This window comes from Paramisgurnus dabryanus, chromosome 14, assembly GCF_030506205.2.
Source record: "Paramisgurnus dabryanus chromosome 14, PD_genome_1.1, whole genome shotgun sequence".
Lineage (NCBI taxonomy): Eukaryota > Metazoa > Chordata > Actinopteri > Cypriniformes > Cobitidae > Paramisgurnus > Paramisgurnus dabryanus.
The window spans coordinates 4,251,237-4,267,387 of NC_133350.1; the positions used below are offsets into that span (position 1 = coordinate 4,251,237).

A 16,151-nucleotide genomic window follows, 5' to 3' on the forward strand; every position below is an offset into this window, starting at 1 on the left:
ATTATTGTTGTTGTGACTACTGAGGTCAGGCACACCTGGATTAATCAGTTTGTTTGTGACTACTGAGGTCAGGCACACCTGGATTAATTGGTTTGTCCAATAAAGGCAGACAGTAAACAAGGTGCTGGCTGAAGTTCAAGAAGTAGTGCAGCTGGGCATAAAGCCTATTGCCGAATTTTTGATGCAGGCACTAGCAGCAAGGGCATTACGATGACGTCGAGCCCCATACTGTATGGGAAAGACAACGTCAGCTGATACAGCTAGCTGATCAGTCACGTGGGTTAGATGTTCGCTACCTCAGAATATTTTCGACAAATGCATTTCCATTTCCTACTATTTGCATTTACTCTTTTTCGCTTAAATCATTAAATTTTCCGAATTAAGGGACTTTTATTCAAAATTTGGCGTTTCCATTACTCTTTTCTTTTCCAATACTTCAAAATGCGCATAAAATCTGTGTGATGGCAACCCAGCTACTGATTGGACAGGGACAAAAAAGTGTTTAATACAAAAGGTAATGTGTAAATAACTTGATTTAGTCTAGCACATTTCTATTAAACATTGTTTAATTAAAGGTCCAGTTTTCCTATGTTTTTAAAGCCTTGATTGTGTTTACGCTGCGCAATATAACATGTGTTTATGTTTTGTGTTTAAAAAAACGCAGTAATTTTCACAAAAGTTACTTATATGTGTCGTTTGTTTAGTGTGTTGTGATTCGACAGCAGCTTAGCTTAGCCAGAGCCGTTTGAGCTGAGCAGGCGACTTATTCCTGTGGGCGGAGCTTAGTCAGAAACTCTTATATTGACGTCATTCAATCAGGAAGTAGAGGGCTTTAGTCTAAACAGGCCGTTCGCTAACGGCTTTGAAAAGCGAATTCTGTAATATAATGAAGTTTGAGTTTTATTATTTTGCAGGTATTACTTATGCTCTAACAGCAACATTACACACTAACGAAAGTAAAAAAAAATGGGATCAGGAAAAACTTTACCTTTGAGTAAATGATGACAGAATTTTCATTTTAAAGTAAACTATCCCTTTAACTAAAAAGGATGCGAAAAAGTTTTCCTCATCTTTTTCTGTTAATAGCAAAGGTGTTGCATCCAACAAACCATTAGGGTATTTTGACACATGATCATCTCAGTAGTACGGCAAGTTTTTTGGTACTATTAATACAACATTGCAATGTTTGATTGTTGACAAACAAATCTGCAACTGTGTTGGGTTACCACCTGACTGTGTAAAATCTCTTTATCAAAACATAACCAGCTGGGAATCACTGCGTCAGCCCTTGTACCGACTAGTGTAAGGCATGTGGTTAATTAACTGAAATGATTTACTTTACAGCATCTGGTCATGTGAACAATCGAAAACAACACAGCTGCAAACTTCCGCACTCCGTGTGTTTTTTTTTTAATTTCTGGCTCTGTCTCGCTATTTGACGTAGGATTGCTGCAGCTGCTGCGCGTTGGGTCTGCGTCTTCGGAGTGAAGGCAAAGGTTGTGATGCTCATCAGTATCTCAGCTACCCGTGTGGACACGTGTTCCTGTTGTGTTGCGAAAATGGGGACGAGGGACTTGCTTCCCCCACGCTCAAGAAGAAACAAAGGCCTCAGCCGACTGCTTCTCCAAAGAGAGGTGAACGTCACACACACACACACACACACACACACACACACACACACACACACACACACACACACACACACCAAGCAATCATGTTATTGGAATAGTTCATCCAAACATTCACATGCTGTCATTGTTTATTCACCAACATGTTATTCACTTATGTTCCAAACAAGTTTTGTTGTTTTGTTCAGAAGGCTTTTGTTATACAATGACATGAGCTGTTATGAGCTTAAACTGTGCTAAAGTAACATAAAAGTAGTCCATAGGATTTTTATGAATTGTATTATATCAATATGATACTTTTTTGGTCTTTTTGATGCTGGCTTTGTATGGCAAGATTTGTATAAAAAATTCAACTGGTAGAGCATTGCATTAGTAGTGCAATGGTTGTTGGTTTGATCTCCATGTATCACACATAAATAATTAAAAAACATTCCTTTTCTATCTATTCCTGTAATATACAACTTGTAGTATTCGGAAAATCTCCATTAGCTAAGGTTTGGGGTGAATAAGAGTTCATATTTTGACGAGCAGATCTAGACTGGCCGCCATGCCAAGAAAAAGTCACACCATCAGATGTGAAACATAATTAAAATCTCAGTTCAAGCGAAATGTTTAATACAATGTTCGAGTAATGTCTTCATCACAGTGACATGAGTTTACATCTTGCAATGAACATCAAGGCACAAGTCACAACTCATGTCATTTTGCTTGTTTGTTTTCGAAGCCTGGATCATATTTGGAATCATCTGAAGGCTTTGGCTTTCAGTTTCACATTTGAGTTCGTCACACTGCTGGCTGATGGGTTGACATTGATGGATCAGAGGAAAGAAAGATGCCCGGAGCTGATTGGTCAGGTGTCGCGTTACCGTTCAAAATAATGCACAAAGATGCTGGCGAGCTGGGCTGAATCACAAGCAGATGGCAGTGCAGGCTGTTGCCTTTATGACAGTGCCAGCAAACTTTCATTCTGTCTCAGAGGTTTCAGACGACTAATTTAGCTAATTTTGAAAGGATTTATGGGGAAACTTTGCTCTGGTTGGATTTCTGTTGAGTCTGTTTATTGTGTTTACACTGGAATTAGCTTTTGAAGTGGATTGTGTAGTGAAGACTATCGGAGCAATTGTAAAAAAAAATTGTCTAGTATTTTTCTGCTGCTGCTGTCTTAATGCTGTTTTGATGCTTTTGAATTCAATTCGATATTCTTTTTTTTTATGAAAGATCCTGGTTTCGACTGTGGTGGTTGCCATACAATACTGTATCATGGCTGTGAGATCAGGGGCAACTGTAACAATAGTTAAAGAAAGAAAAAAGGACATAAAATAAATAATGAATTTTTTAAAAATTCACTTAAAAAAAAAAAATATGCTCATTTTCCAGCTCCCCAGAGTTAAACATTTGATTTTTACCGTTTTGGAATCCATTCAGTTGATCTCCAGGTTTGGCGCTACCACTTTTAGCATAGCTTAGCATAATCTATTAAATCTAATTAGACCATTAGCATTGCACTAAAACATAACCAAAGAGTTTCAATATTTTTCTTATTTAAAACTCTAGTTACATCATGTACCAGAGCCGACATAAAAATTAAAAGTTGTGATTTTCTGGGCAGATATGACTAGGACTATACTCTCATTCTGGTGTAATAATCAAGGACTTTGCAGCTGTAACATGGTTGCAGGCGGCACAATGATATTAAGCAGCAGCCGAAAACAGTCCCCTTAGTAACTTTTAATGGCAGGGGACTATTTTCGGGCAGTGCGTAATATTACTACTGCCGTGTTACGGCAGCAAAGAAAAAAGTTACGGTCATATTAAATTTTAAATAGGAAAAATATTGAAACTTTTTGGTTATTTCTTAGCGAGATGCTAATGGTCTAATCAGATTCAATGGATTATGCTAAGCTATGCTAAAAGTGGTAGCACCAAACCTGGAGATCAGCTGAATGGATTCCAAAATGGTAAGAATCAAATGTGTAACTCTAGGGAAGCTGGAAAATGAGCTTATTTTCAAAAAAGTGGAATGTCCCTTTAATAAACATAATAGGCATTATTTTATCAATTTATCTAGATGAAGAGTTTCCTTTGCTGTATTTCAAATATAATCTACGTCTCCTTTCAATTCACATTATTCATGACAGCCAAAGTTATTATAAGTACAATAGTACACATGAATTCAGATGAGTAATAAGTTACATTGTATAGACACTGTGTGTGTGTATATATATATATATATTTTTCAACCTTGCTAATTATAAACTCTTCTTGTACTAAACTCCATGTTATTAATTTCAATTCCATAAATGGTACAGTTATGTATGGTGCATATGTTTTTATACCAAAAGCTGAAATTCAGATTTGGATTTGAAAAATGTAAAAACAAATGATGTTACAATTGCCCCCAATGTCCGATTCGTAATAAAACAGAGGTTATGTGGATTATAGCTTCTAAAATAAAGTTTTTCAACACTGTCCTGGCTTTTATTCTTTTGCGCTGGATGGCAGAGTGCCATATCAGTGTAATGGCAGACATTCATTGTTCAACTCCTGCTGTTATTAGCAAAGCCCAGTCAATGGACCCTGGTCCTTCATCCTTTAAATGAGACATAAAACCCAGACTTTACCTCTTGCAATCCCTCAAACAGCACATTCCTCTGGCCCGATGCCTTGCTTCATCTAAAGAGCCCACCTGATATCCTACGGCAAAGTGAGCTGTGTCAATATATTAGGACTGGTCTCATATCCATTATGTGGTGCACAGGCAAATGATGGGAGCCTAAAATAGGTCCAAATAAATTGCCTCTATAGAGGCACCCATGGAAAAATCTTTCTCTTTGTCTTTCTGCAGACAATCCTTAACTGCATCAAAAGTTTAAGCGATGGGAAAATGGTTGAAAGATAATTATTTCCATAAGAGATGCTTTCTCAGGCCCCCTGCCACCTCACTCCCAAAACATGATTAATTATAACGGAAATGTTTAATCTCCCTCACCCCTCCAATGTATTCACATTCAGTTAATGACTGTGAGAAATATTTACTTTACACCAGTGTGCGGTGTAAGGTGAAGCTTAGCCTGCTGCTGAGCCTGTTTATTATGTTTAGCCAGACGTTAATTGCAGAGTCTACGGAGCTCCTTGCCAAATTGGTGCGCAATGTTGGAAAGATTGCTCATTGACTCGTATGAGTTGCTTTTTGGGTTTAGGCAGCTATGGATTTGGGATTGATAGGATGTGATTGGCAGATGGAGAATACTGAGGGCGGGGTAGGAGCAGCTGGTGGAGGGAGAATGGCGGTTGTTGACTGGAACATTGCTTAAATGCGTATGAAGTTTACATACGAGCAGTTGTAGTCCTGGTTGACATCTGGTTTATCTTGAGAAGTCACTTTGATGTTAATACAAGTGAAATTGAAAAAGGCAGGTCATAAACAGTTAATAAACAACTTTAACAATCAGCTGGTTATTAAGTCTTTCCTCGACAGCATTTAAAAAAAATGGCGGCAGCATTTTTTATGATTTTCACAAAAGTTTAATGCCTTCCAGAAATTTCTCATCTTTAAATATGTAAACACAATATAGCAAATAAAAGAACAGACACATCCTACCGTCATTTGTTCACTTTTTATCACCTTTCACATAGGTTTCATCAATACGGAAGAGGATTAGGGCCACTGGTGAAAAAAATATTTGAATTCTGACTTTATTCTCAGAATTCTGACTTTATTCTCAGAATTCTGACTTTAATCTCAGAATTCTGACTCTAATCCTCTTCCGTAAAGAGTTAACACTAAACTCTCACTAAAATGAATACTTGGGGAAAAATTTATTTGTGACTGTTTAACATAAAATCATCCTACATAATGTAAAGAACATTAAATATTAAAGAAATGATATCTTTAATATTTTAAAATATTGAAATCAATGTTAAACAATAACTAAAAAATATATAAAATAATAATAATAATAATAAAATATTAAAAATAAATAATTAAACTAATAATAAAAAATTCCCCTAATAATGATTGACAGGACTTAAAGGAATATTCCATTTTCTTAAAAGAAAAATCCAGATAATTTACTCACCACCATGTCATCCAAAATGTTGATGTCTTTCTTTGTTCAGTCGAGAAGAAATTATGTTTTTTGAGGAAAACATTGCAGGATTTTTCTCATTTTAATGGACTTTAATAGAGCCCAACATTTAATACTTAACTCAACACTTAACAGTTTTTTTCAACGGAGTTTCAAAGGACTATAAATGATCCCAAACGAGCCATAAGGGTCTTATCTAGCAAAATGATTTTCATTTTTGACAATAAAAACAACAAATATACACTTTTAAAGCACAACTTCTCGTCTAAATCCGGTCCAGCACGACCTAAAGTAAATGCGTAGTGACGTAGGGAGGTCACGTGTTACATATATAAAACGCACATTTGCGGACCATTGTAAACAATAAACTGCCACAAAGACATTAATTAGTATCAGTTGACATACAACAACGTAGAACCGGTCCTCATTCTCAACACTTGTAAACACTGGGGCGGAGTTTCGCGTTCGTCCTCTGTGACCTCTTGATGTCATGACGTATTGCGTGGGGTCACGTTGGCGCATCACAACCCGATTTAAACGAGAAGTTGTGCTTTAAAAGTGTATATTTGTTATTTTTAAAAAAATTCAACCTTCTTGAGATAAAATTGCCGATTTTTATCATTCTGACATTTAATGAAAAATAATTGACTTAAACAATCACTTGAGATGTATCTATCTAATCTAAAATAGTCTTAATACTTTTAACTATCTTTGAGCAATTGGTTTCGAAACCAAGAGATGAAAAGTCTCTTCTTTAAAGAGGCCATGGCATGAAAATCTGACTTTTCCATGTTTAAGTGCTATAATTGGGTTCCAAGTGCTTCTATCAACATAGAAAATGTTAAAAAGATCAACCCAGTAACTTAGTTTCGGTAACCATTCTCTGCAAGCATGTGAAAAATTAGGTCATTGAAATCTGGCTCTCCTTATGATGTCATAAGGAGATTTTATTATAAATAATTTGCATTTTAAAGGACACACCCAAATGGCTACATTTTTGCTCACACCTACAAAGTGGCAATTTTAAAATGTTATAATAAAATATCTATATGGTATTTTGAGCTAAAACTTCACATGTATACTCTGGGGACACCAAAGATTTATTTGACATCTTAAAAAATTATTGTGACATGGCCCCTTTAAACATTTGGCATAATCTTGAATTTTGTGTTGTGAAGCAACTTTATTTCTTAGCCAAATCTGCTTCAAACTGTAGACTGTCTTAATCTTATTTTTACAATTTCTCTACTTTCACAGTGTCAGACAGTCAGTTCCCAAAACAAGCTCTGTCTGTTGGAGAAGTGGATCCTGCTGCAAACTCACTGGAGGATTTAGAGCATGAAGACAGGTGCCAGAGATTTGGAGAGATCTGCCATCACGCCTGCATCAATACTCACAAATCCTACCTGTGTGTCTGCCACCCTGGATACACACTCCGGCCGGACGCACGCACCTGTGTGCCAGGTAACATCTCTTTATACCGGATAAAACTTTTTTGTTTTTTGTAATTAGGCGATTATAGATTAGTTTAAGTAGATCATGTCAAAAAAAAAATTCAAACCATAAAGAACTTCTTTAAAAGTGTGTAGATTTAAAATGTAAAGATTAGTACAAAGATTGTTTTTTTAATTAAAATCCATGTGTGAGAAGGTTTGTTATTCATGCACTTGCTTCCACCAACGTCGCAGCATATGCAAGCCTTATCATTACTCACACAAAACACACACTATCAGCCCTGCATTAAACAATGGAATTAATCTTCCTACTGCATAACATCATATCTACATTACGTGCATGACCTGAATATAAAATCACCTCATTTATTATACCCTGAGTCTGTGATGCATCTAGGTGCGTGTTTTTACATAAAACAATCTAGAGTATTATGATGAGTCACGAAATCATACCAATATCTGTCAAAGCCTAAGGAAGCACAATATTGATTTTGCATTAGTGCACAAAGCTAAAAGACATTCGTAACTGCTATTCAACATTATTCATACATTAATAAAATGTATTCACCCTGTTATTACTTTTGAAGAATCTTCGCAAGGCTCTTTTTGCATATGATTACAGTTCATCTTATAAAAATAATGTTATTTGTGAATGCTCGTGAAAACCCAGCTTAAGGAATTTTTTTGTGATTACATGTTTTAAAATCATCCTACATAATGTAAAAGTAAATATAACCTTGATATCTTTAATATTGACTGAGGTCAAAGATTAAAACCAAACTCAATTGACTCCAAGTCAAGGGTCACATATGGTTTCCATCAACATGTTAATAAATAAATCACAGAATTGTCATTTTTGGGTGACTATTATTGCTTTTCCTCTTTTGTTATGTAACTGTGGAGAAAACAGCGGAGAGCGATGATGGCCATACTGGTTGATACATGCAGACTGTCATTGTTTTGCCTGTTTCACCGCAAGTTGTTATTACTTGTCCATGGTTTCCCTGGTTTTATGACCAAAACATTACGACGGCATGATGGTATTGTCATCATGTGTTAATAATGTTTTTGTCTTGGTGACACTGAAGTGTTGAGACTGAAAGTATTGCTTTTGCCCTAGTAAGAGACATAACTAACAACTGTGTGTCAGGAATGATTTAGTTATGCAGACACTAGTATCTTCTCATGCAGAATCTTTAGCTGACCTTCGGAATGATAGGAATTTTGTTGACAGATGTGTTGGCAAAAAACAGAGCTCAAATAGCCGTTACCATAATTTCACATCTTGTCATGATTATATATTGTGGAGATACTCTAAATCTCATGCACTATCAACCATAACAGTGATATAAAAGATGGCAAAAAAAATCCTCTTTATAAGATTTGATTCTTTTATCTCCCACAGAGCAACCGGAGGAAGACAATAGGGTTCTTGAGGAAGACCAGCTTGTAACAATACCTCCAGCACAACTGGAAACCACTACTGAAACCCCAGCCTTATATAATCCATGTGCAGGTATGTAAACCCAAGAGCAGCCCTTCTTTACCTGTCAAAAAGCACATTTACATTGAATAATTGCACATACAAAATAGTATACAGTAACTTTGATATTTTACATTATATTTTATACTGTACATTTTATATTGATACTATCCCAACCAATCTAAATTTGCAACCCTACACGAAAATTACTTTCCTACATTCTCAGCAGATAATAAAGGTCATACCCTATTTTTCTGACGCACTGCTATTCTCTCAAAAATCCAATACAACTGCCAGATCACATCCCTCCAATAACCGCAGTCTTTACTGCAGCCAAAGCAACAGAAATCCACATCCCGTATCACCTCTCGCGTCTAGATATTCTGTCTCCAGTCCAGGTGCTCCCTGTTCAGAGTTGGAGTGAAATTCTGGCAGGCCGGATATTGTCGTATTAGCTTAAATCCATGACAAAATAAAATGCACGTTTTTGAGTTTGGAGGAACTTAAAATTGTTCTTGTAATGAAGGGTTGTTCATAAGCAGCCAGCCTATTAGTCATGTCTTGATGGGTTGTTTTGTGTGCCCATAATGTTGTTGATAAATATTACTACTTTTACTGTAGTAATGCAGGACAGTAAATAGGCATTTATCAGGTGATGAATAATCATTACTGCTTAGCTAAAATGCTGAAAATGTTACTGTTGAAGTCAACTGTTAAAGCATCAGGTAAATTTAGTGTGAATCTGTGAATTTGTGTATAATATGGGTTTATTATCAGTAACAAACTAATCAAGGTAATCATTCATGCACACACACACACAAACACACTCAAGAGGTTGCGTAAGACGTTTTCACTTGGAAAAATTCTGCAAATGATTATCCATAATTTTATGTTTTAATGATAATAATTATTTTCGTTCACATGTTTATTTCTAAACATGAACTTACAAGACGAGCATACAAGTGAAATATGTTATTTTATGTTTGTTTTAAACATCAACTTGTCAAGAAAGACTGGCTCCGCCCACCCGCCAAATCTATAAATGATGCACACTACAAAGGATGCATACTACATAGGATGCACACTACAAAGGATGCACACTACATATTATTCAGACTGCAAAGGATGCATACTTCATAGAATTGCACACTACACAGTATGCAGACTGCAAAGTTTAAAAAAGAGATTGCACGGTCTCTTTCTCGTGTGCCATTGGCGCCGCCATTGTTAACTTATGGCTCTGCCCACCGAATCTATAAATGATGCACACTACAAATGATGCATACTTCATAGGATGCACACTACAAAGAATGCACTACATAGTATGCAGATTAAAAGAATGCACACTACAAAGGATGCATACTTCATAGGATGCACACTACATATTATGCAGACTTCAAAGGATGCATACTTTGTAGGATGCACACTACATATTATGCAGACTGCAAAGGATGCATACTTCATAGGATTGCACACTACACAGTATGCAGACTGCAAAGTTTGAAAAAGAGATTGCACGTCTCTTTCTCATGTGCCATCGGCGCCGCCATTGTTAACTTATGGCTCCGCCTGCCGAATCTATAAATGATGCACACTACAAAAAATGCGTACTTCATAGGATGCACACTACATATTATGCAGACTTCAAAGGATGCACACTACATATTATGCAGACTTCAAAAGATGCATACTTCATAGGATGCACATTACATATTATGCAGACTGCAAAGGATGCATACTTCATAGGATTGCACACTACACACTATGCAGACTGCAAAGGATGCACACTACATATTATGCAGACTACAAAGGATTGCATTCTTCATAGGATGCACACTACATAGTATGCATACTGCAAAGGATGCACATTACAAACAATGCATACTTCATAGGATGCACAATACAAAGGATGCATACTTCATAGGATGCAAAATTGAAGGATTTCAACGTTATTATTAATAATAATATTATTAAGGATTTCAAATATTATTACACTGACAAAATATTTAAATAACCAGATCTTGAAGCCTTGCAACTATATAGGAACCACATGTTATCGTAATCAAAACATATTATTTGCTTTGAACCTTCTTAGTCAAGGGGCCCTCTAGAAGATGCAGCGCTTTACACTATGATACCTTTAAGAGACCTTACTGTGTCTCAAGACGTATACTGTATTAATGTTTCAAGTCTTTAAGAATGTACTGGAACTCAATTTCCTGGTTGGGACACCGTCACCTCTCTGGAGCCTTAGTCTGTGCTGAAGATGGTTGAAATGCTTCTGGGTAATTCATTAAGTCTTGGTGGTTATGGCTTAATTTCTTACTGCTTGGCTACGTCAGTTCAGTTTAGGCTGAACTTTTTTTCCGATGCTGTTATTACAAAAATATTTTTATTAGAGAAACAGACAAGTAATGTATTATTATTATATTATTATTTTGCACAGCTGCACATCTGTGTTTGAGGGGTGGAGGCGTGTAATTAAGTATGTGTAATATTGTGTAACATCCTTTAAATTGTCTTTCCATAAACATCATTAAATAGAAGTAATTATTGTTACTGTAGCTTACTGAGTGGTGCATTAAAGGTTACATTCTTCCTGATCCCATTTTTTAAACCCTAGTCAGTGTGTAATGTTGCTATAATAGCATAAATAATACCTGTAAAATGATAAAGCTCAAAGTTCACTGCAAGGCGATATATTTTCTTAAACAGAATTCGCCTTTCAAAGCGTACAGCGAACAGTTTGGACTACAGTTTTTTGATCAAACTCCGCCCACAGGAATACGTCAGTCACCAGCTAAGCTAACGGCAAGCTAAGCTGCTGTCAAATCACAACACACTAAACAAGCTACACAATCAGAACTCGTTACTTATTTCTGAAGGAGGGACTTCATAAAACAAGGAAGACATCAGCCCGTTTTTAGGACAGTGAAAACAGCGCTATAGAGATAAGTAAATTGTTTGAATAATACTGTTTTTTTCACGTGAAACATGAACATGTTATATTGCACACTGTAAACACAATTAAAGCTTCAAAAACACAGAAAGACAATGCAGAGGTAATGGGTTCGATTCCATGCACACATAAAACAGTGTTACAGATTGAATTCACTGTAAGCCAATTCATAAAAGGCAGATGAATGAATGTAAATCTGCTTTGCTCTCTGCAGGAAATGGACCCTGCTCTCAGCGCTGTTCTGTGATCAGAGGACTACCACAGTGTTCTTGTTACCCTGGATACTTTCTGATGGTTGACGGACACAGCTGTGAAGGTAAAGTTAAACTATTGTAGGGTCAATGACAAAAAAGGTTTTTAAAAATGTATTTAAAAAAAAAAAAATATATATATATATATATATATATAATGCATGTTCATGAGTCAGGAACAATGTGGTTAAAAGGTGTTTATAGAACAACATTTCAGTACATTTTAATAATTTTTTCACAATATTTTTATATCCATATTCAAATTTGTCAGGTGATGCAACCCATCACTGGCTATGTTTACATGCACAAATTTTTTTCAATCGGACCGAATTTAATTTGATTGAAGGTTAGGACATTACAGTATACATGTACCCTAAACATTGCAAACTGATTAAAATGTTTGTTTACATGCACATTCTATATAATCCGAACTATACGTCTACGCAAGTGCACAGCCAGGGTTGCCAGCTTTGCGTATCAAAACCATCCCAATGGACATTCAAAGCTATAGACTATTCACAGTCGAAATACCAATAACCATTGAACAAAATCCTTTCATCTTTAACCCGCAGGAAAAAATAACCCGCAGAGACCGTTTAAAGTTTAAACGGTAGCCAAATCTTATCTCGAAAAAAGCAGAGGACTTGGCAACGCCACCCAGCGCACAGCATCTCTCGTTGAGTTCACGCTTTATCTCTGGATAACTGAGTTGGAGAAAGTTGTTCTTAAGAAGTTTTCAGATATAGGAAATAAAACACAATTTTAAAAAGGCACGACGCTATTTTATTGCTTTTTATTACACGGCTCTCTGGAATGCTTGATTTTGATTGGTCAGTTTAGACATTTGCAGGTTCGTTCTTTTCAAATAATAACCGCTCCAAAGTAATAACGCATAGCCGGTACTACTTGTACGATTAAAATCGCTCCGCGCCAATAAAGATTACTGTTTGGCGCCACCTTGTGACAAACACTGGACAACCACAATTAAGAATGGAACATAGAGCAATAGAGCATGACAGCTACGAAGCCAACACACAAAAAAATACAGAATGGTCATTAAAACTTCTCAAAGACTGGCTAAAAGAGGAAAAAAATGGAGACAGACAAGTATGAAGCAGAGGATCTTAATAAGGTATTACGATCATTTTATGCATCTGTGCAAAGTTTCGCGGAAGGATAAAAATGTTAATTTAAAACAAATATGCCAATAAAATGTTTCAAATTCATATTCATGTGCAGTTTTTTTCTTATGTGGCAAGTAGCCGTGTAATAAGCGGGATAATGTAGAGGCAGCCGGTAGTTATCGGGAAATAAGCCCCTTCGGTGTGATACAAGACTGATCACACTGTCGGGGCTTATTTCCCGATAACTACCGGCTGCCTCTACATTATCCCTTACATGTAGCCTAATGTTATGAAAGTACACATGAACGCTGCAGAATGTACAGCGCGTGACCCCATTACCTTAATAATGCGTGTTGCCATTGCCTTGCTATTGGATGTTTCTGTGACGAGAATCATGTGATATGTAAATAAGTTGTAAATATAAGACGTGAACAAATGTTCTGCGCATGTGTACAATGTATTTTTGCATCCGATTGAGAAAATACTACGATTCATGCGTTTACAGTCATACTTTTCTCCTGCTGATCGGATCACAGGTGGGAATTCACCACCCCTTTCAATACGATCCAAATTTGCATCCGATCGACCTCAATCGTATTAATTTAGGTGTTTACATGAAGGCTTTTCGATAAGATTGAGCCATTAATACGATTACAAACAGATTATTTGGTTGCATGTAAATGTAGCTAATGTCTATTTGCCAGATAAGTTTTAATGCACTCCCTGTGTCAAAAAATTTAATCAAAGTAAAATTTTAATTTATTAGTAAAATTATTTAGCTTCACATTTTTTTATTGATACCCTGTACCCGTTTGAGTTTCCTGCCTGCTTTTTACCTTCTTATTGCAACATATTGCACCTGTCACAAAACTGATAAAACTGGCACATCATCACATCATGGCTTTAAACTCACTTTGCAGTGCTACCGTACCAAAAGATTCTGCTTCCTTCAGCTCCACTGATCCATGACGAATGACTCTTTCAGCCCTAACTACAATAATAACCGCTGACCCTAGCACTGACCTAACAACATCCTCTGTCTTGCGATTCATCTTCCCGTCTGATCTGACATTTTTACTGTGTTTATTTACTGTACTGATCGAGTTACAGCACATAATTCAAGGTCTTTCCATTCACATTCTAAACTTACCATGAAGGCTGCCAATAAAACCGCCATGCACATCTGCTATCGACTATAAACTGATCCAGAAACGCAGTATTTCGCTGGTGCTAGCTTAACTGTGTGGATTTCTTTATGTAATTTATACCACCTGACTGGAAGTCGACATAAACTTTTACAGGAAACCTACTGTAGATGTTCACATTGTGAGTTTTTGTTCTGTTAAAAAGCAGGATTTATTACTACGACACTCGGTACCGATTACGACGACTGCATTTGTGAATTGTCCATGAGGCAAACATATATAACAGGTTTTATATCAGAAGACTGCAGGGACAGTAAATTCATCACAATTTCTGCAAGTGAGGACGAGTATGGCTATCATCAAAATGGATTTAGCTGAACAGGCAGTTTTAATCTCTGCATGCTCATTTAAATAGTTTATTTTATTCATTCTTTGTCTTTAAAGTGTTCCCATATGCTTAAATGTGGGTGGCCAAAATGCTTGATTTCATCTTGGCAGTAACAAAATAAATCTTTTTCCTGCACGACAAGCTTTCAAGTCACTGAAAAAATTGAAATGAGGAATTTTTTAATGAAATATTTGATTACCCATTTAATGTACTCTAGACATTTCAACTTCCAAATGCATGTTAAAAATACGAGTCGGTTTGTATAGCATACATAAACTCTATATGGCCCATCGTCCTCAGAGTTTCTCCAGCATCTGTTTCTCTTCATAAGCCATATTCACGTGGTAAACATTAAGTGTTATAGATTCATAAAGCAGACGATGCGTAGAAATCTTCTCTAAAACAACAATAAAATGGATGATTGATTGAGAGCAAACCTCACTATTAGGAATAAAACCCTTATCTGATCTCGCACCCTGTAAAACGCCATTGTGACTTTATGTTGGTGCTGTTGTGTATCAAGTGTGTATGTGTGTCTGCACATACTCTTCTTTTCAGCTGACTGTTGTGTGTGCTGTGAACAGTGTTGCCAGGTTCGTGGGTTTCCCGCACAATTGGGCTATTTTGAAAATCCAGTTGCGGGAAAAATTACTAAGCCGCGGGTTGCGGTTTTTTGGGCTACTTTTATAATTTGCCGCGGCCACAAAAATGTTTGTCTGTAGTTAAGAATAAAGATAGTTTTTCAGTTTTATAATGTAGATGTATCCCAAGAAGGAGTACCTGGCAACAAAAGGACCACCGCAGCATCAGCATGTCAGGGTGAGACGCGATTGGAAGGACGCGTTTAACGTTGGTTCATGTCAGGTCACAAACTAATACGTTAGCCTACAGTCTAAATCCATCCAAATTAGATGAATATAAAGTACATTAAAAGGAATAGTAAATTTTAATTTAAGTTATTTTCTGTAGTCCTGCATTTGTCGACTGTGATTGGACAAAAGAAAAAATTGGGCTAGTTTTCGTTCCATTTGGGCGGGTTTAAGGGTTTTATTGGGCTGGAAATTTTTCTTGTACCTGGCAACCCTGGCTGTGGATGCGAATGAGTGCACGGCAGACACATATGCTTACTTGAAGAAATGTGTTTAAACCAAGAGGGCTTGTACCACTGTGTGCATCTCAATGCAATGTGTGATGAGGGCTTTATTCACAACCAGAATAGTCTGTATGGGTACACTCTCAGATTAAAGGTACAATAAGGTTCAAAAGTTGTCTCTGGGGCAATACCTTTCCAAAAGGGTGCATATTGGTACCTCAAAGCTGCACATTGGTACTTTAGAGGTACATACGGGTACCACAAAGACACATATTAGGGCTTTTTACAAAAGTTGGCTCAACTTAAAAAAGTGGCTGGTCAAAAATGGTAAAGGCTAATTTTTCAACATTTTCTCAATTCACCTGACATTGGCAGGTGTGTGCAAAAAACTTTTTGGGCATGGGATAGTTCTCATCATGTGCCCAGATCAGCACATATTAACACGTGGGAAATGCAAAGCCCATTGGCACGCTCTTATAACCAGCTCAAAGCGTGTGGTTGCATTATGGGTATCAGGTTTGCTCAAGGAGTTCTCAAC

The 16,151-nt window shown here is 36.6% G+C and overlaps 1 protein-coding gene across 1 annotated transcript in view; it reads left to right on the forward strand.

Moving 5' to 3' along the window:
* Window positions 1-16,151, forward strand: part of fbln2 (fibulin 2) — a 71,596-nt gene that overhangs the window by 34,580 nt on the left and 20,865 nt on the right. The window contains exons 5-8 of the mRNA XM_065241195.2: window positions 1,445-1,634; window positions 6,974-7,180; window positions 8,576-8,686; window positions 11,827-11,928. Of these exons, the coding sequence (XP_065097267.1) occupies window positions 1,445-1,634; window positions 6,974-7,180; window positions 8,576-8,686; window positions 11,827-11,928 (610 nt within the window). The remainder of the gene's footprint in view (window positions 1-1,444; window positions 1,635-6,973; window positions 7,181-8,575; window positions 8,687-11,826; window positions 11,929-16,151) is intronic.